The 25,198-nt window shown below is 40.1% G+C and overlaps 1 protein-coding gene across 1 annotated transcript; it reads left to right on the forward strand.

Annotated features, from left to right (window-relative positions):
* The first annotated feature begins 8,697 nt into the window (after positions 1–8,697).
* VIM (vimentin) lies at positions 8,698–21,148 on the forward strand. Its single transcript, XM_014059642.2, has 9 exons — positions 8,698–9,330; positions 10,956–11,016; positions 16,816–16,911; positions 16,996–17,157; positions 18,337–18,462; positions 18,876–19,096; positions 19,196–19,239; positions 19,731–19,813; positions 20,612–21,148. The coding sequence occupies exons 1-9, from the start codon at positions 8,798–8,800 to the stop codon at positions 20,648–20,650; spliced, it is 1,365 nt and encodes a 454-aa protein (XP_013915117.2). The 5' UTR covers positions 8,698–8,797; the 3' UTR covers positions 20,651–21,148.
* The last annotated feature ends 4,050 nt before the right edge of the window (positions 21,149–25,198 follow it).

Below are 25,198 nucleotides of genomic sequence, written 5' to 3' on the forward strand. Positions count from 1 at the left end.
TTTCATGAGATGGTATTCCATATAAATCCAGGTACAACATTGTTTGTTGAAAAACTGAAGCATTTAGGATGGGAAAGCAGAAAAGCATCAATGCAGGTGAGATTGTACTTTGTAGATTAAGGTGTCTGCAAACTGTGGTCAAAATGTTATTATCAATTACAAATGCAATATAGGTACACTAAAGACATGAAAAAGTATGGATGTTATAAAGGACAAGCAGTCTTTGATCAGATACAGAATAAAATATTAGAGTTGGAAGGTGTTGCAGTCCAATCCCCTGCTTAGGCAAGAAACCCTATACTACTTCAGACAAATGGTTATCCAATCTCTTCCAATGTTGGAGAATTCACAACTTCTGGAGGCAAGTTGTTCCACTGATTAATTGTTCTAACTGTTAGGAAATTTCTCCTTAGTTCTCAGTTGCTTCTCTCCTTGTTTAGTTTCCGCCCATTCCTTTTTATCCTGCCCTCAGGTGCTTTGGAGAATAGCTTGACTCCCTCTTCTTTGTGCAACACCTGAGATATTGGAACACTCCTATCATGTTACCCCCAGTCCTTCTTTTCATCAGACGTGACATACTCAGTTCCAGCAACCATTCTTCATATGTTTTAGCCCCTAGGGCAGTTGTAGTTACACTATCTGAATGTTTTATTGTACCATTGTGTCCATAATTTTGATTATTTTTACCTAAGTTTTCTAAATTAAAGATGTCTCTAAGTTGTGGTCAGAAAAGTCAAAATAAATCCAAAATGGATCACATAATTTCTGTACATTTTAATGATAATAAAAATGGTAAAATCACAAGATCTGGGGAATTCTAAAAAGCCTTTAAAATGTGGAAACAGATTTACTCATAAGATGAGCATAGAATGATTTCAATGGCATGAATAACATCTTCCCTTCAAATACTTACAACTAAAAAGCTAAGCTAAACAGAAAAAGAAAAAAAAGTTTGAGTATAAGTCACCTCTAGAGTCACTTCCTTTGAAATCTCCAGTGCATTTCTCATTTCTGTCTGCAAGTGTTTGGTGGATTTACATGGTAACAGCCAAAAACAGTATGCAAACTCAGTATTATTGAGTGTATACGTTCCTTGGTTACTGGCCCTAACAACCAAGAAGTGAATGAAATGAGAATAAAGTACAGTTTTCAAATAAGCAAGATGTTTCTTGAAACTAAGAATAAAACAAATTAAAACCATCAGAGGATTTAAGATCAGCAGCATAGCGTTTACCACATTGGCTCTGACCTCGAACCTCAGGAATGTTCTTCACTGGTGAGAATGGGAATTATGCAAGTTATCAGGCAGCAATTTGAGCTACTGTGGGACCCTGTAACAAAAAATGTATTTGCATGGTTGCGTATATTGCTCTATCAATGCGGTAGACAGAATTCTACTATAGTCTTCCAAAACTTGCTTGGATCTGGGAAAATTGTTTAAGATTTATTTAAATACTCTTTTATCACCAGCAAGTCCAGATGTACAGAGTGGGAGGGCAGAGAACCTCTATTCTTCCACTATAAATCAATTATCATCTTACCAATTTTGATAATTAGTTAATTAATACCATGGGTTTGGCTGCCTGCCGGACATCCATCAAAGAAACATAGTGATGTTGCTGTGATCACACCAGCTAGTAACTGTGGGAAAGCCAAAGGTGTACAAAGTTAGTTTCCCTTCAAAGGAGCTGAGGTGGCGCAGTGATCAGAGTGCAGCACTGCAGGCTACTTCAGCTGACTGCTAGCTGCAGTTCAGCAGTTCAAATCTGACCAGGTCAAAGTTGACCCATCCTTCCTTCTGAGGTGGATAATATGAGGACCCAGATTGTTGGGGCCAATATGCTGACTCTGTAACCGTTTAGAGAGGGCTGTTAAAGCACTATGAAACGATATATAAGTTTAAGTGCTATTGCTAGTGCCGTTGCTAAAAACTATCTTTCAAAAAGTCAGGACAGAAGGCCACAGAGAAAAGATAGGCAAGGGCAATAAGAGTTTTGCTGGCTCCAGGACACATAAGGAACTCTTTAACTGAGGAAAGGCTTTCTGATCAAGATCAAGGAAACTTTGCACTGCATAAGCTTCAGAATTTTTTTTGACTCTGTATTAATCACTGCACAACACAGAGAAGCAAAACAGGATGGCAAATATTGGTGAGGAAAAAGGATGCCCCAATGCTAGTTGCAAAAATGTCTCCCCCAGTAGCCTAGCACAAAGAAGAGACAAGCAAGGCAGAGGTAGTTGTGCTGGGAGCCATGTTTTTCTATTGAATTTGGGCAAGAAATGAAAGACAGAATTAGAAAGCATAAATAAATTAATAACTATAGCATACAGATGTCAAGCAATCGCAGGTTAGTATAGCATTTAAATTACAGACAAGCATGAAATTATATCTTCCTTGCCACACGGCCCCTCGGTATAAATCTTACCAGAGTGTAGCTAATCTATACATCTAATGGAATGTGCTGCAGCTCACAAAAGTGTATGCCTTTTAATAAAATACGTTAGTTGGAAAACATATCATGCACCTGATTTATTTTTTTAAACTTCTGTAGACTAACACAGCTTTCCTCAGAATCTCTCACTTCCTGTTTCTCCTCCCACAAAATGTACAAGTTACTTTGTCATTTTCTGCAAGTGTTTGGTTGCTGATTAAGATCTCGATCATTAATACTGCTTAGAGTAGTTCAACTTGAATATTCATAGAGACATAAGAAGTTGATTAGTCAAAGCAAAGAGTTTGATGACGAGTCTGTCATCTGCACCTCTATAACTGTCTGGTTTGCCTCTGCAACCAAACAAGACATATACAGTCTTCAGAGGATAATTAGAACTGCAAAAAAATAATTACTATCAACCTGCCTTCTCAAAATGAGAGCTCTGAAAATATTTACAAACTCCTCACATTCTGGACATAAATTGTTTCAACTTCTACCCTCAAAATGACGCTATAGAGCACTGCACACCAGAACAACTAGACACAAGAACCGTTTCCCCCCGAACACTATCACTCTGCTAAACAAACAATTCCCCCAACACTGTCAAACTATTTACTAAATCTGCATTACTATTACTATTAATCTTTGCATCATTCCTATCACCCATCTCCTCCCACTTATGACTTTGACTGTAACTCTGTTGCTTGTATCCTTATGGTTTATATTGATTGTTTTCTAATATGATTTGATTGCTTATTTGAACTCTATGACTATCATTAAGTGTAGTACCGTATGATTCTTGATGAATGTATCTTGTCTTTTTATGTACACTGAGAGCATATGCAACAAAGAAAAATTCCTTCTGTGTCCAATCACACTTGGCCAATAAAGAATTCTATTCTATTGATTTATTAGGTAGCAAATGCAATTTACTTGGGTTGGTTCCTGTTTGACTCCTTGTCTTCCTCTTTGTCTTATAGAGAAAGGTTAATTAATATTGACATTACAGATCCATGGATTGCCAACCAGGATGGCTAGTGGCAACTTTGATTGGGAATTCTGAAAACTGACTGCACCCAGAAAATGTAGAGATATCAAAATGTAAAGAGCTGCTTTCTTGGGTAAATTGTTAGCATTTGTACGCCATACGGGTTAAATTTTTTTTCACAGAGCAATATAAAAATGAAAAAAAAAAATCCCAATGAATTGTATCATAAGCTATTATCATGTAAACTGTCTACAATCCAGAGACCTATTAATGAAGTTTTCCAGCAACTTTCCCTTCCTTTTTGTTTTTAGGAACTTGAATGAAGTGGTTTCCCCCCCCAGATTTTAAGGAACTCTCCCAAAAAATTATAGTGCAAACTTAGTGGCTTAAATTCCATTGATAAGGAAAACAAATTGCGTGACCCATCAAAACCATGGTAGACAAAACCGCGCTCGACGAAAGCGCGTACCTGACGTCATCAGCAGCGTGACGAAAAAAATTAAAAATAAATTAAATTAAAATTAAAATTAAATTAAAGCAAGCCAATTCACATAAAGGTAAGGGTTAGGGTTAGGGTTAGGTTAAGGGTTAGGGTTAGGTTTAGGGTTACGTTAAGCGTTAGGGTTAGGTTTAGCGTTAGGTTAAGGGTTAGCGTTAGGTTTAGCGTTAGGTTAAGGGTTAGGTTTAGGGTTAGATTAAGGGTTAGGTTTAGGGTTAGGTTTAGGGTTAGGTTTGGGGGGGTTAGGGTAAGGTTTTCGCTTTAATTTTAAATTTACTGCTCACAGCGCGATGTTTTCGTCGCGCTGTGATGACGTCACGTACGCGCTTTCGTCGCGTGCGCTTTTGTCTACCGCGGTTTTGTGGTAGAACCAACAAATTGGACTATAGCTGGAACACCAGCGGAGCATAAATGAAGACATGTGTATCATGAAAAATTAATTTTTTCACATCTCTGTGATAATTCCATGATGTCACTGTAGCTTCTGTTATATGCTTATGATTACAGTATAACGCTGTCAAAAGCTAACCATCTAACTGGCCACTTCTGTTGTAATTAGGTAAAGGTAAATATTTCCCTTGTACATATGTGCTAGTCGTTCCAGAGTCTAGGGGACAGTGCTCATCTCTGTTTCAAAGCCGAAGAGCCAGCACTATCCAAAGACGTCTCCATGGTCATGTGGCTGGCATAACTAATGCCAAAGGGGCATGGAACACTGTTACCTTCCCACCAAAGGTGGTTCCTATTTTTTCTACTTGCATTTTACATGCTTTTGAACTTCTAGGTTGACAGAAGCTGGGAAAAGTAATAGGAGCTCACTCATGCGGCGCTGCCAACCTTTCTTATCAACAAGCTTAGCGTCTTAGCCACTGTGCCACTGCATCCCCTTGTAATTACACAGCACAAATAAGCAAATTATAACTTAATAAATTAATGATAAGGAGGTAACAGAATTCTTTTGATGCAGTTAATTATAATTAGTGCATTTTTTTTACTTCAGTGTGTTTGTGTAGGATGGGAAAGGATTCTTTACAAAACAGAAATCATGATCTTTGCCTGAATTCAGAGGAATGAAACTGCACTTTCCCCTAAATAATATTTTCCTTTTGGAATAGCTAAAACAAACAAAGGCTGTTTCCTCAGTTGTGATTTATAGAGGTCTTTCACAACTTCAGCAAGTTTAAGATAGTCTAACTTCAACTTCCAGAATTCCCCAGCCACCTGGAAAATAAACATTGATTTATAGCTTACTAGCCATGATTTGGGATGAAACTATGTGATCGGGCTATGCAGGAGAAATTTGGTTCACAATCTGTTGGCTCAGTGGTGGCCGGGGATTGAAAGACATAAGGGAATATCGCGTGGCTGCCTTGAGTCCGGAAGCAGTTCCATAGTGGGAAGGCATAGACATTTTGGTGAGGTACCTATATTTAGTACTGTAAGGAGCCCCTGACCGCTCCTGAGTGAAGTGGAACGTCTGTCAGTTTGAACTGAGGTAACGGAATGTGAGGCAACTGGCAGTTGGAACAGTTCTTTTCAAGTGGGGAGGGGGAATAGAATGTCTAACTCTTTAGCATCAGAGCATGTTAATATAAGGCAACTGGCAGTTGGAACAGAGTTCTTTTTAGGTGGGAAGGGTGAGTAGAACTCCTTAGCACCAGAGCGTATTAATTACTGTACTAATGATCTGATGGTCATTTCAAAAAATCCTTTCTTAGTGAACACCTAGAAGCCAAGAGAAACATATGTGCCAAATTTCAAGTTTGTAGGCTTTACGGTTCTGGAAATTTTATGATGAGTGAGTGATACTTGGCTTTTATATATATAGATTGTAGCATCCCCCTCTAGTTGTAGTAATTTAAAAACTTGTTGACGCAACATAAAAACTAATATATTGCTACAGTGATGGTTAAATCATGCTATAAAGTAATATAAATCACTAATGAACACATGGACACAATTTCTTCATGAAGTTCATTTTATTTCAATTAAAAACAATGAGGTTTATGACATAACTGATATCTTTAGCCCCACTGCAATTGGATCCACATTCACCAGGGATTATAATTCATCAAGTGTTATTTACAACTTGAGAAGAACATGAAACATTAAATAATATTTGACATCATTGTTTCTTCCAGATCAAAATCAAAATTATTCAGCCAAAGAATTAGTTATCAAGTAATTTTCCTGTCAGTATTTTTAAAAACATTTTACTTCATATTGGCATTTTAATGTCTTTTTTCCTGTTATATTTCCTTCCATGTTTTTTTAAAAAAGAATCTTCCTCAGTGGTGTGATAAGAATAAATTCAGATTAAATTTGACAAGACAGTTGCAAGTGGCCAGATAAGTCATGTGCAATGTTAACAAACACCTTATCTTGAACTAGATATTATTTTGTGAGTATTATAAATTCAAAATACAGTAGTTAGATAATTGTTTCGCAACCTTGGAAATTTTAAGATATATGAACTGTGATTATGATCATTGAAGTCCAAATATCTTAAAGTTATTAAGGTTGAAAAACACTGATTTAGACAAACTTTTCCCAAAGTAGCATCTTCCAGGATGGGGACTGTAATTCTCATGATTCTCAACCAATAATCTAAATAATCTTAATGCAAAATAATTTTAAAGCACCTTCAAGCTACCTATTTTCACTTCCTGATCCTTCAGTATAGTGTTTCTCAACCTTGGCAGCTTGAAAATTTTGGGAACTGCAAAAATTCTGGGAACTGCAATCCATACATTTTCAGGTTTCCAGGGTTGAGAAACAGTACCGATGTATGAAGATGGTTTATGTTCACTTCTAGAAAGGACCCACAGAGATGAGGAAGGACAGCTGACCAACTTCACAACACTGAGATCATGCATGGAACACTTTATATTCACCATTCAATGGTGCATTTGAACTATCCTATAATATTAATATTCACTCCCAGCCAACCAAACCTTCCTTGCATTCCAAGGTACCAGATCCTGGAGCTACAACTATCCTTCAACCTATCCCTTCATAAAGCCCTCCAAATACATTGTGTTACAACACACAATCCACATTTTTAGTATATGTAGTATACTTTCATTTATCCACTACAGATATCTGAACAATTTCTATCAGAAGTAGGTCTCTGATTGTAAAGCTTTTTTTTTTCATTTGAATTTTTTTTCATGCTGTTGAAATAACAGCAACATTTTTACAAATCAGATGATTTCCCCCCTCCAACATCTCTAACTATGGTTGCATATTTCTATTGCATCTGAATAGGAAAAGGTCTACCTTAAGCAAGATCTGCAAATTCCAGGGATGAAGGTCAAACTTTGGTGGAATGAGAAGAACATTGCCCCCTATAGGAAATGAATTCTTCACAGGCTCGGCAGAACTGGAGTACAGTATTGTAAAAAATAAATCAGATTAGAAACTAGAGAACCATTAGCTCTGTTGAAAGGTTCAAATGCAGTTCTATAGTCCAAAAAGTTTGTGTGAAAGTGATTTGGCTCACTTTTAAGTTTTCTTGGTGCAATTTAAGTTTACTTTTCCTTCCCTTACATATTTAGGGAAAAAACAACTGTTGCTTCAAGATAAGTTTGCAAACTTGGTACTAACTTTAACGGTGATCTACTATATTTTGTTACCATACTACAAACTCTAAATGGCTTCACCCACAAGTCTGGCATACCAGTTTACTTGATTTTGACAGGCATGGTGTGTTTAATAACTCACCATGATTGGAACAAACCCTGGCCTAGCATGCCCTGATCTAAATACCACATCCTTCCCTTTAGGCAATATATTCGAAAAATTAACACCAGCAGCACTATTAGGAAAGCACCTCGTGAAAAAGATAAGAAGAGTTGCCACATGGAAGTGACTGATAATGGGCACACATAAGGCCGTCCACGGCCTAGAAGCGGGCAACAAGGGAGGAATTCCTGCATACGAAGCGAGTGCCAATCGCTTCTTCCTCCTTTTTCAACTTCTAAAATGAAGGAGTTCGGATGCGAGTCTCGCTTTTTGTCCAGGCGTCGGGAAGACTATGCAGTCTTTTGGATCCTTCGCCTTTCCACTCCTGCCACGAGCTTCCAACTCACTTCCTCCCATTTTTCCATCTCTTTCTCTCTGTGAGTCCCCCGCCTTAGTTTTCTCCCCCCTCCTCTTTTCTTTCGCGATGGCCTCTTTCCGTTTTCGTAGCAACAACTTGGACCGCTCCAAGGGAGCGCTGCTTCTCCGCCATCTCTCTTCTGCCGCCCTGCTGCCGAGAATTCTCGGCCAGGAAACCGCCCTAAGTTTGTGCAACCACACAGATGAGGTTTTTGGGGTGGGGGGCTTTCAGGCTTATCAGATCAGCTTCTGAGGTTCTCCACCCACGTCAACAGGGAGGTAGAGAATCGATCTGAGATACAAAAAGTTACAAACGCACAAAAGAAGAGCTACTTTAGAGGAAAGCGCGGAAGTATTCAATGACTCTAAACGCAATGTGTTCGCTCAATAAAATACTTGGGTCACCCTTTTTTTGTTTAAAATGTTTGGTGAACGTAATTAATTAAATAGCTCATAGAACAGAGCAACGGGACAGGTTTTTTTGGAGAGCAAAATTACCTCTGCTCAAAAGTGTCGAGTTCTTGCGCAAGCTGTCCACGATTGGTGGATTTGCCCATTAGGTTTGACGATAATCAGCTTGCACTTTCACGGGTGCTCCGTGCCAAAGAAGCAGTTCTCTGATAATTACGGTAACGCTCCGGAGGGTGGGACTGGGTTTGGTATAAAGGGCGCGCGCGGGAGGAGCAATTCCTTTCCATCACCGCTGCTCTCGCTCAAAGCAAGACTTAGACGACGACGCTACTTCGGCATCGAGAAGCACATCGGATTCCAACGATGAGCACCCGGAGCACTTCTTCCTCTTATCGCCGCATGTTCGGCGGCGGCCGGCCCAGCAGCACCCGCTCTATAACTTCCAGCAGCCGCTACTCGCTGGGTAGCTCCATCCGACCGAGCTCCGTCCGCCTGGTCTCCTCTCCCGGCGGCATCTATGCCTCCAAATCCGTGAGAGTTCGAAGCAGCTTTCCGCCGTTGCGCCTCGGCAGCGATTCTATGGTCGACTTCACCCTCGCCGACGCCATTAACACCGAGTTCAAAGCGAACCGCACCAACGAGAAGGCCGAGCTGCAGGAGCTCAATGACCGCTTCGTCAACTACATCGACAAGGTGCGCTTCCTCGAGCAGCAGAACAAAATCCTGGTGGCCGAACTCGAGCAGCTGAAGGGCAAAGGCACCTCCCGCCTGGGCGACATCTACGAGGAGGAGATGCGCGACCTGCGCCGGCAAGTGGACCAGCTCACCAACGAGAAGGCGCGCGTGGAAGTGGAGCGCGACAATCTAGGCGATGACATCCAGCGTCTGCGCGAGAAGTAAGTGGCCCGTGAAGCGAGTGGGGTACTGGGGCAGCGTGCTCGGCAGGTCCAGTTCGGCTGAGTGGTGGAATAAGCCAGTTGGTGTAGTGGTTAAAGTGCTGGCTTTAGAAACCAGGAGACTGGAATTCTAATTCTGCCACAGACGTAAAGCCGGTTGGTGACTTTGGGCCGGTGAGACTCTTTCAACCTAAGCCACCTCACAGGGTTGTGATGGGGAGAAAGGGGGAAGAAAAAAAGAGTAGTGTGTATGTTCCCCCGCCTTGAATAACTTATGAAATAATAAAAGTGGGATTAAAAATCAACCCCAAAGAATCATTGCTTAGGAGCCCCGACATAGGATATTATAAAGCCCTTTGTGTGAGTCCAGTCTCAAGAGTGGACTACAAGATCTGTTCCTAAAAACGAACTATCTGGATACTAGAACTATTAGTTAATAGCTGCTTATTTGCCAGAGAAGAGCATGCTCTCCCGAGTAGATAATGGGTGTGTCCGCTGGTGGTAGTAACAAGTATTGGAGAACAAGGGAAAAGGAGCCTTTTCTAGCTATCTCCCAATTTACTATATTCCCTTTTAATGTATAAACTTGATTGCAGAGGAAAACACCAGTTTAATAGTTTATCCTTGATTGTAGGGTAAGTATGTATCCTATGTGTAGTCTCTTTTTTGATAAACGTGCAAACATACAGCTTTTCCTAGATATGTGCAAATGAAATAGCAAATGGGTATCTTCGTTTCCAAGAACTTGAAGCTGAAATTAAGCATGAGATGTTTCCAATTCTCCCTTAGAAATAAAACTTGTTGGTGTTAGCTTTGGTTAATTCCAAATTTTTAGTTTCAAAAATTTGTGAAAACTTTTTTGTATTCAAATATGAGTGAATACTTAAGAATTCATATTCTTGCTAATCTGAAAAAAAAATCATCATAAATATGATAAACTGCATAGAAACTTGAAAAGACATTTCCAGAATGAAGCTTATGGAGTTTTTTTTTTTTTAAAAAAAATGGAAGCACAATAAAATTCTTTGTCCAGAAGAATGTACTAGGCGGTCATCTTCCCACGGTCTGTAGCACAGAAACAAATGATATGTTTTTTCTCTCTCCCATTTACTTTGATGCTTTGTAGCATTGGATAGGCAACATTTTGGTCTCAGCTCATTTATACTGAAGGGATAAAACTCTCAATAAGTGAGGTTACACCATGTATGTAGCTGGATGTGGGATTCTTTTTCTTCAATTTTTTTGAGCAGAAATTATATATTTTTTAAATTTGCTAAAGCCATTTTAAGTCTGTTTTAGAATTTATTCTTTGGTTTTAAATTTCCTTCCTCAATTTTTTTCATCAGCCTAGCTTATTGGACGGTAGCAAGTTGAGGAAAGCTAGGTTATAATTGGAATGAAGTAGGTGAAAAAGTTTTTGTAAACTTTTGTAAGAATAATGCTGTTCAAGTAGTTTCACTCCAGAGTTGATCACACCACAATAAAGAAGGATTGTCCATAACAAAGATAGTTTTATTGGAAGCTTTGTTCTTCTCCCCCCTTATTTTCTTTCTTAGGTGTGGCTTCCTGTGACAGCTAATCTTTTCGTGATTGATGTTTTCAATATCTTTGAATTATTTTTTCAGACTTCAGGATGAGATGCTTCAGAGAGAAGATGCTGAGAATACCCTACAGTCTTTCAGGCAGGTTAGTATCAGTAGCTTTCCTCGGAAATGTAACGCAACGCTGAAGCCACCTAGTGGTTAAAAAGTTTGTAGGCAAGTAGTTTTTTAGATTGAAACTTAAAAACGCCTGAAGGGGAGCCTTGCCTATTTGATACAAACACATTTTTGTTGATTCTAATAAACTTACATTTTTGACTGTGCAGCAATACATTAATAATTTTATTAGAATTTTAGTTGATCCATTAAAATGCCTATCTTTTAATCCAGAAATTCTCTGTTATACACCAGCCAAACGCATGTTTCTATGAAGACTGCAAGGAAGAGGACAATGACCCTTAAGATTTCAGCTCTCCAAACTTTAGATTCAATCCTACTATCTCAAATTCTAGACATAGCTTACAATGTAGGAAAGTATCTGTATGCCACATATTGATTTATGTGCCATAAATACACACTTTTGTGTTCACAGAAAAGGGCAGCTTTTAAGATGGTATCTGGAAGAAAGATTTTTTTTTCCTCCTGTAGTATCCTGGATCCAGAGAAGACCTAATAAAATAAATGGGGCAAGCCCTGGCTTTGACAATGTTTGGGTCCAACTTAATTTTAGATTATTTTAGTAACCTCCAAACTCGAGAGATTTCTTCTTGCTAATAGCTTGTAGATATGTGACTGAGATTTTCATTATTATGCAAATGCTTTAAGATAATTTCATCAAGTGTTATATCTAATGTTTAGACCTGTGTTTAGATTAGTTTGCGAACATATTAACGCTTCACATTTGTTTGCTCAGATATTTGTAGTGCCGAGGTTTTTAAAAATTCTTGACAAAAGTTTTGCCTGCCGTCCAAGAGGTTCTATGGAATCCACCCCCCTCCCCCAGTTCCGTAGGGGTGAAAGGGGAACATCTGTTCTCTCTGCTGAAAGGTATTAATAGTTTCTATGGGATTCAGTCTGGAATGCGGAGCCTGCCTTGTGGCCAGAGACTGAAATAACAGAACCTTTTGTATTCTGGGGTGCTACTAACCAAAGGCTGCATTCTTACTAAATGTGTCATGATGCAAGCACATTTTAAGAACCCACAAATTAAAGTATTGGTCATTTTATCTATTACAATTTATAAGCAGGCACTGAACATAGTTTTTTTTAACTGCTGGCTTAAGTACTAGCTTAAACCGAGAGAGGTTTTTTTGTTTTACAAAGTTTATTTAGGGTTTGAACCTTGCAGATACTTTCCCTGGGGAGAGTGGTGGAGAGGCACCAGAGCTGTTTATTTCATTCAAAATAAACTTTCTTCAAAGGCTGAAAGAAAAAGTGCTGAATCTGAATGCTGATTTGCATATCATCTTTATCCATCAGTTAGCTTAGCTCTTTGTACAGGCTGCCGTTTAACTCAAATAGAAAAGAACCTCCTATCATTGGGACCCTTGATATTCAGCCGCCAATCTCTGAGACATTTTCCCCTCCTAAAGAATTTAAAGCAACTGCAGTATAAAAGGTTTTTTTTTAAAAAAAAAATAGTAGGTTGTGTGTTTTGGTTTATTTCACTAGCAATGATGGGTAAGTGTTAGGCTGTTCTAATGTTTTCCCCCCCCATTTTTAAGCCAGGTTAATGGAAAAGACTCCAGTTACACATGTTAGGAAAGGATGGTGCCAAAGCCATAGGTGTCAATAACACTTCTACATAGTGATTGAAACCACGGAGACTTAATTCATACTGTATAGCAATAGCATTTAGACTTACATACTGCTTCATAGGGCTTTTACAGCCATCTTTAAGCAGTTTGCAGAGTCAGCATACTGCCTCCAACAATCTGGATCCTCATTTTACCCACCTCGGAAGGATGGAAGGCTTAAGTCAACCTGGAGCTGGTGAGATTTGAACTGCCAAACTGCAGCTAGCAGTCAGCTGAAGTAGCCTGCAATACTGCACTCTAGCCACTGCACCACCTTGACTCAATATGCATGCTAATTGGACATAATTCACAAATTCTGTGATTCCCCATAAAATAACACTCTTATTTTTGCAAAAGGAAATCCCCTCCTCCCCCCAGTGATATGCACGGCAAAAGGAAGAGCCCCACAGAGGTACCAATGGCTTCCAAAAAGAAGAGCTTCACTCTGTATATTTCGTTTCTTGTTCTAAAGAGATGTCCCATCCCAGGCCTTCTCCTCCCTATTAGCATATGTCACATGTAGCAAGGCTTCCTTCTCTCCCTTCTAAGACTTTGAGTTAGGCAGGCATTTGCCTTTTAGCCTTTCTCGTTAGAGGTATCAATGTCCTGCCTTCACTGGATTCAGGTAACAGTGCAAACTCTCAAAGTGGCTTGCTTTGGATTTCATGTTGGCTGTCTCCAGTGGCAGTTCATTTTCTCATCCTGAAAAAAAACAACTACTTCATTTTCCATTCCACATAAGCTAGTTTACTCACCAGCTTTACACATTGAGGAAAAGTTTTAAATTTACATATTACATACTTCAGATTATGTAAATGCCTTTGAATGCCACTTTAAATATTGTAAGTGTCCCTTGGAATGTTGCATCTCTATAACTTTAAAACCCGAAGAAAACTTTTTTCTAGCGTAACACATAATGTGTTCAAAAGGCAGCTTCACAAATTCTCAGCCACAGTAATGTGTGATTTTGAACCAGGCAGTATAATGTGAACAAACCTTGGCTTGATTCAAATACCATTAGTGTGATCCCTGTGGGCACCAAGACTGCAAAACCACAAATAAAATAAAATAAAAATGAGATGGCTGACAAAATATACTTAAAAACAAATCTTAAAAACATTGCAAGGTTACAAAACATTGTGGGATTTTGATATCGCTCCTTAGAAACTTGGGCTATTTCAGTTGAAGTTAGAAAAGGTCTATCCTGTTAATTTTTTAAATTTAGAACTCCACAATTTTATGACTATTCCAAGTGCCAGTAAAGATTGCTAGCCTCTGAATTAATATCTGTAAACTTCAGTAATTAAACTTCAGTAGTGCCTTTTAAAAAAAATTGGATTGTAATCTATTGTTTCCAATTACACTTGGTTTAGGCTTGTCCCCATAATGTTACACTGAAAAAAAAAACCCTTCACGCTATTACATGGCCTACTTTGTAGTAGAGATATTATTTTCTTCTCTCTACCATAAGCCTGATGCAGTGGGGGTTTTTCAGAGCCTTAGGGCTTTTAAATTGCTGGCTGGGGAATTTTGGACCGTAACATCTTAAAGCCATCAAGGTTGGGAAACACTGACCTACTTATGGTAATCAAATCAGCTTGCAAAATGCTTTTCAGTATAGCAGCATTTGCAGATGTTTCCTTAACTCAATATGGGCAGCATACGGTCTCATGGGACCACCTTTGTCTTTTCACCTGCTTTCAGGAGCAAAATGAGGCAATGAAGTCCTTGGGAGGGCTAGTAAAACACTGCATTAAATACATTCTGGGCTTAATGTATTTGTTTTACTGGTAGACAGCCTTTTTTTTAAATGGAAATCTCTTCCATCATAATTTAGCATTTTGTAGCTAAATATTAGCTACGCAGTCTTGAGGCTGCCTGCTGTTCGGTTTCTTTGACTCACTAATTACTGAAAAACAGTTGGGGCACCAAGAAGGATTGAATACATTTAACCGTATCCAGATGACTTTCAATCTGCTGGAAAGTCATATGGGTATGGTTAAATGTGTTCAGTGAGCACTGGGCTGGAAAATGGACTTCGAAAAAGATGTGAAGTCATACTCCTGGCTTATATTTGCCCAGCCCAAGCTTTCTGTATGCTCAAGTTTAAACTGCTTTGTGAAAAGGTCTGATAGTTTTGCAAAGACCAGAGGAGACCAAAGTTACTGATACAAATTTTTTTTTTTTTTCATACATTGCCAGGTACACGGTGCTTCAATTTTGGTTGTAGCATTTTCTTCCCTTTCCATTTTGGATGTTTTGCTTGAAAAATTGACATATTTAATGAAAGCCCACATTGTAGAGGTAGCCTATTTGCTACCCTGAATGGAATGTGAAGCAAAGTTCATAGTAATTAATCAGAAAAAGAAGAGTGCCTTCTTTTACGGAAATCTGCTAAGTTTTTATAAGCCTTAGAGGAGTTTCTCCCCTCTCATCCTGTGACAACACTGTGTCTGTTGAGATAGGAAAGGGGCTTCTCAGTGACTTCTTTTTCAGTCTTTGGAACTCTGTGCCAAGGGAGGCTGGGGCAAGGTTATATTTATTTCACTGGTGAGCCAACAGTAATTTATTATACTTGGCTTTTAAGCTGACTTCACTGAGGAAGGTCCAGACTGTTGCATGATATTTCTTGTTGTGTTCTATGCTTTAACTAAAGGTAGTCCTTGATTTATATACTTTGGGTGCTTGGTAACTGGTTCACATTTACAACCAGTTGCATCATCCCATGATCATATGAGTGTTATATACTATGTTTTCTTTCCCCCTCTAGAAAACAGAAATAAACGCCTATTGGCTATTTTGGATTTGACCATTGTAAAAGCGGTGGTAAAAATCCAAGTCTGGGCATGTGGTGCCTCAACTTACAACTGAAATTCCAGACTTCATTGTGGTTGCAACAGCAATCATTTGCCCTCCTGATGTTGTTCAGCTACAACTCACAGTATCCCTCAAATGGATATCCTGGATAAATAACAATTTAAGCCAGGGGTCAAATGCTCTGAAGTCTGCTACCGGTTCGCTTCGCTACCGGTTCACCGGTTTGCACCGCAGGTGCTACCGTGCAGCGCTGAAAAAGGATTAAGAAGCCTTTTCTGAGTCTGCAAAGGTAAGTAGTACAGCAAAGGGGGGAAGCTGTGCCGCGTGATGTAGATTAGCTAGAAAGCAGTGAATATACATTGTGTGGCACAGTTAATTGTCGCACAGCTGATCATCGGAACTACCAGTTCACTTGAATCGATAGTAAAAAAATGCTGCCGGTTCAGTCGAACCAGTAGTTCCAGTGATCAGTTGTGCGACAATCAGTTGTGCCACGTGATTTATCAGTCGGAACTACTGGTTCACCCGAACCGGTAGCATTTTTTAACTACTGGTTCAGGAGAACCAGTAGCATTTTTATTACTGGTTCGGGTAACCAGTCCGAACCGGTAGCATTCCACCCCTGGTTTAAGCATAGTATCACATCTGCATACAGATAGTCCTTGTTTAGCAACTGCCTCATTTGGCAGTAACAACAGTAGTGAAAAATAAATTTGCAAACAATCCTCATGTTTACAGCAGGCTTTAAATCAAAGAAAAGCTTTAAGCATAGTTGAGATATCATTTAGTGACTGCTTTGCTTAATGACAAGCTTAAGTTGCTGGTCCCAATTCTGGTTATGTGTATAAGGTGTATAAAATGGTAGCAAGGTTTGGAAATTCACTGATAGTAATTTTTTTAAAGACCTGACAGTTTCATACACTCATCTTGTCACGTAATAAAAGAAAGTGAAGATGCTGAATGGTATTACCAATTCCAACTTCTGTAAACCTGAAGCATAATAATTATAGTTTAATTTTAGCCTTGTTTGAATGTTACAGAACAATTTATGTTAAGCACACAGCACTACAGGAAAAATATGACACTGAAAGACTTGCCCTTTCTCTTCCTTGCAAATTGTCAATTTTTTTTTTCGTGGCAAAATGTCAGATCTCTTTCCCTCCTACCGGTTTAGTATCTTGAAAAGAAATTGAATTGACTCACCCTTTAGACAGTAATTGCTGCAAGCATGAAAAGAATTGACCACAGAGTTTATTGTGGGCATTATTAGTTTGCATTTCAAAGGTGTTTCCAGGTGGTTGGTGAATTAGTTTTATTCTTTCTTACTTCAGGATGTTGACAATGCCTCTTTGGCCCGTCTGGATCTGGAACGCAAAGTTGAAACCCTGCAAGAAGAAATTGTTTTCCTGAAGAAACTTCATGAGGAGGTACATGGTTTTAAGGTTTTCTGGACAAAAAACAATCTTGGTAAATGCGTTTAATGCTTAACCAGTGTTTGTTCATCCCTGAAGGAAATCCGTGAGCTGCAAGCCCAAATCCAGGATCAGCATATCCAGATTGACATGGATGTTGCCAAACCTGATCTCACTGCTGCCCTGCGTGATGTACGTCAGCAGTACGAATCTGTGGCCACAAAGAACCTTCAGGAAGCTGAGGAGTGGTACAAATCCAAAGTAAGCAAAATGTTATCGGTAACCCTTTAAGAAGAAGAAGAAAAATGTTCTGTAGTTGATCAACTTAAAATTTTGAAATTCTGTTGACTAAAGGTAGAACAACCATGTCTGCACTCATGCACAAAATGTGCATTTTGGAATTAGACAGAATTATGACCATTAAAAATAACACAGGTATTTTTAAAATCTGCCATATATTAATGTAGAATGCTAACATTTTTGCATGCTTGCCATTTAGACATCAGGACCTTGCATTTTCTTCTTCTAGAAGAGAATTTAGTCAACACTTGCATTTTTCAGTTGAAATAATTAGTTCAGTATTTGCCAACTCAAAAGTAGATCCTATTGACTTCTGTGGGGTAAAAAGGTAGGTATGTGATGCCTAAATTTGCCCTGATATGATTATCAGCCAAATTTTTTTACATGACTCTCAAATATATTTATGACTCATTGATGCTAGCCCAGAATATTTCATATAATTCAGGTCAATTTGTTGGCTATCACTAATCTAAATGATTCCTTGTGTCTTATAGCCTGAAGCTGCAAGACAGAAATAGGTTCCCTTCTGCACTGTTGCTAAGAAATGTCAGAGAATCAATGAGTGGGTTTGGTTTTGTTGTTAAAAAGCTAGTGAAATCCTGTAGGGATTACTTTTGCCTTGTAAACAAAAGCTCTGAAAATAAAGAGCCAGGAGTTAAGGCTGTAATCTTCCAAAGCGAGCTAATTAAAATGAGTGTTTTTTTAATATGCAAGTTTCAAAGAATCTTAATAATGTGTACCTGGTCCACCAGAAGTGACTTGTTAAGTAAGGTATAAATCTATCGGATTCTATTTATTTAGCACTAATATTAAATATTTACACTAGCTTTTGCTAAATTATTCACCCTTTTATGTCCTCCCTTATGCTAGAAAAGTAGAAGCAATCAGAAAAAGTAGTTTTTTAACCATACATATTCAGTTGCTGTTCAAAGGCAGGTGGTAACTCAAATTTATTGTTGCAATATTGATAGCAAACAGCACCTTTGATTTTTGAAAGGGAATGAAGAGAGATATCTAGAAGTCCTGATGCAACCCAAACCAAATCTTACAATCTTCATAGAATGCTGAATGGATAAAGGTGTTTTTTTTTTTGTTATTCATGCACATTTATAGTTTCATAACCTGGCATGGTGATGTTAGTTTGCAGATCTGTCTGAAGCAGCCAGCAGGAACAATGATGCTCTGCGTCAGGCTAAACAAGAAGCCAGTGAGTACCGCAGGCAGATTCAGTCTCTCACCTGTGAAGTGGATGCTCTAAAAGGAAGTGTAAGTGAAAGATGTTGCAAGAAAGTGATGACTTTTGTTGAACTTCAGGATTTGTCTCTTGTTATTTATTGTTAAAATCCAGCTATATTGTTTGGCTAGTTGGCCAACCAGCCAAGCCAGTCAGTCTCTCTCAGCCCAGCTACTTCACTGGGTGGTTGTTGTGGGTTAAATAAGAGGAGGAAGGTGTGTTGGATATGTTTGCAACCTTGAGTTATTTGTAAAAACAGTAAAGGTGGAAAGTAAACAAATAATCAGCAATGAACTGTTGTGAAGCATTTGTGAAGTAGTTTTTTTTAAAAAGTTGACATGTTAACAATAAAGAAAAGGAAATGGATGAAGGGAATTTTTAAATTTAAAATCTGAGCTTGCCAGTGGTTTAATGTATTGACTTTTTTTTTTTTTTTTTTAAACAGAATGAGTCTTTGGAACGCCAGATGCGTGAGATGGAAGATGCCTTTGGAGTTGAAGCTGCCAACTACCAAGACAGCATTTCCAGACTTCAGGATGAAATCCAGAACATGAAAGAAGAAATGGCTCGCCACCTCCGCGAGTACCAAGATCTGCTCAATGTAAAGATGGCTCTTGATATTGAAATTGCTACTTACAGGAAACTGCTGGAGGGAGAGGAGAGCAGGTACAAAATACGTTGGCTGAATTTGGGGGAGGTTGGTGACAGTATGGTCATTCTTGGTTCATCTAATCTGAATTTTGTCCTTTTTTTATATATATATAGAATTAATGTGCCAATCCCAACTTTTGCTTCCCTGAATCTGAGAGGTAAGTAGCTGTTGGCTGTCTCAGGAAACTGAACTTTTGGCTTTCATTTAGCACTTTGAGATATCATTTTGCCATATGATCAAGAGAAGTAGCTTGGATTTCACAGGTTAGTGTGCCCCATATCATGCTCACTTGAATTGTTGAAAAAAACAAAATGCCTTAAATGGATGGACTGTAGTATAAACAGTCAGAAAGCCCACTTTAGTTTTTTTCCTATCTTGATTCTTACTAGTAGTTGAAACACTTAATGGTCTGGCAATTATAGAGAGGTTGCCAACTAGTGGATTTCAGATATTTTTGATCACTGTTTATTCAATGACCCAAACAAGTGAACTTAATGGCTGAAGCTTATAGAACCTGAAGTTGAAAATCCCTCCTTTGTGTGCTGCTTTATCTGGGCCTGATCTCTAAAATCAGCATTGCTACATTTTGAATTCACATATTGGCAATTGCATGCTGGATGTTGTAACCAATTGTCTTTGCATCTGCAGAAACCAATCTTGAGTCTATCCCAATTGATACTCACTCCAAGAGAACACTGCTAATCAAGACTGTTGAAACTAGAGATGGCCAAGTGAGTGCTCTTAACCTTATTATAGATAAATAAATGTTTGTATGAGTTTGTATGAGATATTTGTTTAGGCACACATTTTATGCAGTTTTGTAGGATGGACATTATGCTGAGACAATGGTTAAGATGATACCTATCTTCATCCAAGAGAACAAAAGCTGCTGAATTTTAGCTCAGTTTATAGAAACATGTACATGTCCATTTGGGCAGTATTGAACTGCTTGCTACTTTTCTGTCTGCTCTCTGTGCTTAATGATTGAATGGTTGGTTATATTAAGCAGAATTAAAATATATTTTCACTTTCATAGCTTGGCTACTGCCGTTGGCTATTGCAAATTCCCTGTAATTTGCTCTGCTCATCTATAGCAACAGTTGAAGACTATACTAGGCAAGGTTCTCAATATTTGATAATGCTAAATTATCAAATAGTAACCCTTCCATACTAGGATTATAGAACTGTGCACCACTTTGCTTCCAGAAGTCAGAAAGCTATCCAAACACAGCACCTATTGCCAACAGTTCTAAGATTATGTCCCATAAATCTAGAAGATCTATTACAAACTCAGTGGCTCTTAGTCTTCTCCCAAAAAGTTCTTTGAAAGAACTTTTTTGGATTTGAGTGTGGAAGCTACACTGTCCGACGAACAGATGGAGAAGTTCAAATGAATTTTCTTGGCATCAGTTGAAATGTAGGAAATGTAAAAAAAAAAAAAAACACCGCTCTTTAAGGTCATGAGTGAATGTTTAGAAGCCGAGTCTGCTAAAACCCATTCTAATACTTGATGTCATTTGTCCTGACAGGTAATCAATGAAACTTCTCATCACGATGAGCTGGAATGAAGTGAGGGTAACACACCTAGTGCAGAAACAAAAGGATCCTTTACCAGCAACACTAAATGAAAACAGCTTTCAAGTAGTGTGCAAAATGTTTCAAGTTTGAAATATCCTTTTTGGAATAAGGCCACTTTAATTTTGATTTTTGAGGAAGCTCAAAAAAGCATCCAAATACTTATCAGAAGGATCTGCTTTTAATGTTGAGACAGATCCTGACTTGAGACAGGGCTTTTCACATTTGAAATATTTTGCACACTTAACCCTTTCAAGTGCCTTTCTACATCTTTTTCTCATGAGCACAGGATGGTTATGATAGAAATAATAGGCCTTAGATTTTGAGAATTGATTCTCTCTTGATGAGTTAAGGGGCTACAGAAAACAGGATTTAGTTGAAATAACTATCAAGGTGCACTACTGTTTAAGTTTCTGTACTCAATTAAATTACTTTTTTTCATCACTGTATGCACAACTCTTATTGCTTTAATAAAGTCACTTTGCAAATGATTAATTTGTTAATTTGTTTTCATTTTTGCTGAAAGAACCGAAGTATCTAACATGGGATTGAATGTAAGGGGAAAACCTGAAAATCACCCTTGGGGAACTTCTCTCCACTGGAGTATTAGTCCCAGGCTATTAGCTCGGAAGAATAAAACTCTGGTCCTGTGACCGATCCAGATTAGATTTATTCATCCTGGTAGCATCTAAGATTTAGCAGAACATAATTAACAGAGTTGAAAGGGACCTTGGAGGTCTTCTATACCATTTCAGACAAATGGCTGTCCAATCTCTTCCTAAAAAACTGCAATGTTGGAGCACCCACAACTTCTTGAAAGGCACTGATTATTAGGAGCAAGCCAGAAATAAACTGTTAGATCGGGTGAATGGATGAGGCAGACTCAGGCATAGCAGTGAACAACAGGTCTTTATTAGAATGAACTATGTACAATCCAGCGCTGCTTTCTTTGGCAGCAGCCCTTTTATAGGGAGCGGTCAAATGGCTTGGCCAATCACCTTTGAGTATTTTCCCGCCGGCTCGGAAGACCTTGGTGGAACTTACCATTCTGGCTGTCAGTATGTAACACCCCTCCCCTGTTAGATGGGCTGATCTGGCTGGTAACATACTCATGCAGATAGGCGGGTCTTCTAGAGACTCTCTCTGACATGTGCAGTTCAGTTGGCGCTGAGATTTCGATCAGTTCATTGGACCCCATTGCCTGTCTGGCTTCGCCTGGTGGAAGTCCTGGAATTTTCTCCGGGGCGTGGCTGGAGTTCCTAGAGCCAGTTCGCTCGGAATTCGCTGCGGCCCCGCAACCTTTTCAGATAAGTATTCCGGTACCTTCGGGCTTGAGTGGTCTGTGAGAGGAGTGAATGTTTGCTCCTTTTGGGTAGGGCTTTGGCTAACTCATGCAGGAGTTACCTCTGGTTGCCTAAGAGTAGATTGGTCTAGGCAGCCTCGGAAATGGTCAATATGCTGCCTCCAAATTCTCCTGTCCTTGAGCTCCAATTTGGAAGAGCGAGGTCTGGTGATTTCTGCAATTGTAGCAGGAATCCAGAGAGCTCCCCCCAGCATAGTTGGGGCCTAAACTCGATCCCCTACACTAAATGTTCTAATTCTGCTGGTTGAATCCATTGGTGGTTCGGCAGAATAATTGGGGTGTAGCCGGTTTGATTTATTTATTTATTTATTTATTTATTACATTTGTATGCCGCCCTTTTCCCCGAAGGGGACTCAGGGCGGCTCACAATTCAATCAGGGAAGGGGGTACAGACAAGGGAATAAAAAAGACGAGACATAACAATACAAAATTTAAAGAACACACAACAACCATACCATTCGAGAAGGGGGGCAAAAACTCTTTAGCCCCAGGCCTGTTGGAACAGCCAGGTTTTAAGGGCTTTGCGGAAGGCCTGGAGGGTGGTGAGGGTTCGAATCTCCACAGGGAGCTCGTTCCAGAGGGTTGGAGCAGCCACAGAGAAGGCTCTCCTCCGGGTAGTCGCCAGTCGGCATTGGCCGGAGGATGGAATTCAGAGGAGGCCTAATCTGTGGGATCTGATTGGTCTATTGGAGGTAATTGGCAGCAGGCGGTCTCTCAAGTACCCAGGTCCAATACCATGAAGGGCTTTATAAGTGACGACTAGTGCCTTGAAGCGTATCCGAAGACCAATAGGCAGCCAGTGCAGCTCGCGGAGGATAGGTGTTACGTGGGTGAACCGAGGTGCACCCACAATCGCTCGCGTGGCTGCATTCTGGACAAGCTGAAGTCTCCGAATGCTCTTCAAGGGCTGCCCCATGTAGAGCATGTTGCAGTAGTCCAGTCTAGAGGTCACAAGGGCATGAGTGACTGTTGTGAGGGCCTCCCGGTTCAGGTAGGGACGCAACTGGTGCACCAGGCGAACCTGGGCAAATGTCCCCCTGGTCACAGCCGACAAGTGGTGTTCAAAAGTCAGCTGTGGGTCAGCAGGACTCCCAAATTGCGAACCCTGTCTGAGGGGCGTACTGTTTGACCCCCCAGCCTGAGAGATGGAAAACTTGGCCAATTAGTGGGAGGGAAACACACCAGCCACTCGGTCTTATCCGGATTGAGTACAAACTTGTTATCCCCCATCTAGACCCTAACAGCCTCAAGGCACTGGCACATCACGTCAACCGCTTCACTTTAAGGGAGATCTTAGCTGGCAACCAATCAAAAGCTCAGTGGGGCTTCTGCCAGTTTTGGCACTTTGTGTGATCTCCTGGTAAAGGAGGAATTGGTCTACCCGGGTTTATCAATCTCCTGGCCCCATTCTGGATAGGACTTCTTTTGCAGACTGCACCATTCTCTCCACCTGATCATTGCTAGCCGGATGGAAGAGTGCTATCAGGGCATGACTGATTCCCTAGGTAGCTAAATAAGTCTCAAATTGGATGGCCATGAATTGGGGCCCATTGTCTGAGACTAGAGCGTCAGGCAGGCCATGCATGGAGAAAAGTCTCTGTAGCATCTTGACGACCTCCTCTGCCGTGGTGACGTTCATGAGGACTACCTCTAACCACTTCGAGTAGGCATCCATAACAACCATAAATACTTGGCCATGCACAGGGCCAGCAAAGTCAATGTGTACCATGGACTAGGTTACCTAAGGTCATTCCCATTCACAAGAGGGCGCCTCTGGGGGAATTGGTCTGGATTCCTGGCATGGAGTGCAGATTGCCACCCATTTTTCTATCTCCCCATCCATGTTAGGCCAACACACATAACGCCAAAGATTTCATCCGGACAATTCCCAGATGCCCTATGTGCAAGGCCTGTAATACTGCAATTTGCAGTTTGGGTGGAACAATTACTCTGTCCCTCCACAGAAGATACCCATGCAAAACAGACAATTCAGTTTGATTTTTAACAAAAGGTTTGAACTCAGACCTCACTGGACTCTGGAGCCACCCCCTCCACACCCAGTTCAAAACTTGAGAGATAGTTTTGTCTCTCACTGAGTGGCAGGCGAACTTGTTAAATGACACAGGACTGGCCTCAAGTGAGTCTATTAACAAAACCAGGGTTTCTGGCATTGGATAGTCCAAAAGTTCGGGTAGTGGGCCTCTGCTGAGGGCACCAGCATGTCCCAGAATCTTTCCTGGGTGGTGAATGAGGCGGTAGCAAGGAAAATAGTCCAATGGGTCATTCACAGTGACAGTGATGCTGGAGTTGGTCGGTCCCCAGCCAAGAGCCCCAGCAGAGGTTTATGGTCTGATAATTTCAAAATCACAGCCATACCAGTATTCGTGAACCCTCTTTACCCCAGCCACCGCAGTCAATGTTTCGCGGTCCAATTGGCTGTAATTGCATTCAGTGGCTGACAAGGTCCTCAAATAGTATGTGATGGGGGCTTCTGTTCCATTGGGTATTCGATGGCTGAGGACTGCCCCAAAGCTGAAAGGCGAAGGATTATAAATCAGGACAAGTGGCAGAGTCCTGTTATATTGGACCAGGAATGTGTCCCCTGACAGCAGTTTCTTGACCGCGGTAAACGCGATGGCCTCGGCTCTGCCCCAGGTTCATCTGGCATCCTTGCTGAGGAGCCAATGCAAGGGCTCAGCTACAGTTGCTTTCTGCTTGAGAAATACACTGTAAAAATTGAAAAGTCCAAGGAATGCCTGCAGCTTGGTCTGGTTGCGAAGTGTAGGGGCATCCTGGATTGCTTTATTCAGGAATTCCTGAATTACTCCAGGAATTCTATCCTTGGCAGAGAAATTTCTCATTTTTCTTTTTTTAAGCAGAGGCTCTTGTCTCGAATTCTAGCCAAAACTATTCATAATTTTTTTAAAAAGTTGCTCCTTATTTTCAGCCAATACCAAGAAGTCATCAAAATATGGGATGACTCCTGGTATCCTCTGCAAAAACCATTTCATAATGCTTTGGAACAGTCCAGGGGCAATACTAATGCCAAATTATAGCTGGGTATATTTAAATGCTCCTATGTATCACAATGGTATGGTCCTCCACTGTGGTGCATCTACCAGCAGTTGCTGATACGCCTGTTGTAAGTCTAATTTTGCAAATACTTTTCCCGGGCCAA

This window comes from Thamnophis sirtalis, unplaced genomic scaffold (genome assembly GCF_051295495.1).
Source record: "Thamnophis sirtalis isolate CommonGarterSnake01/CBP01778 unplaced genomic scaffold, rThaSir2_p1.2 scaffold_4, whole genome shotgun sequence".
NCBI lineage: Eukaryota > Metazoa > Chordata > Lepidosauria > Squamata > Natricidae > Thamnophis > Thamnophis sirtalis.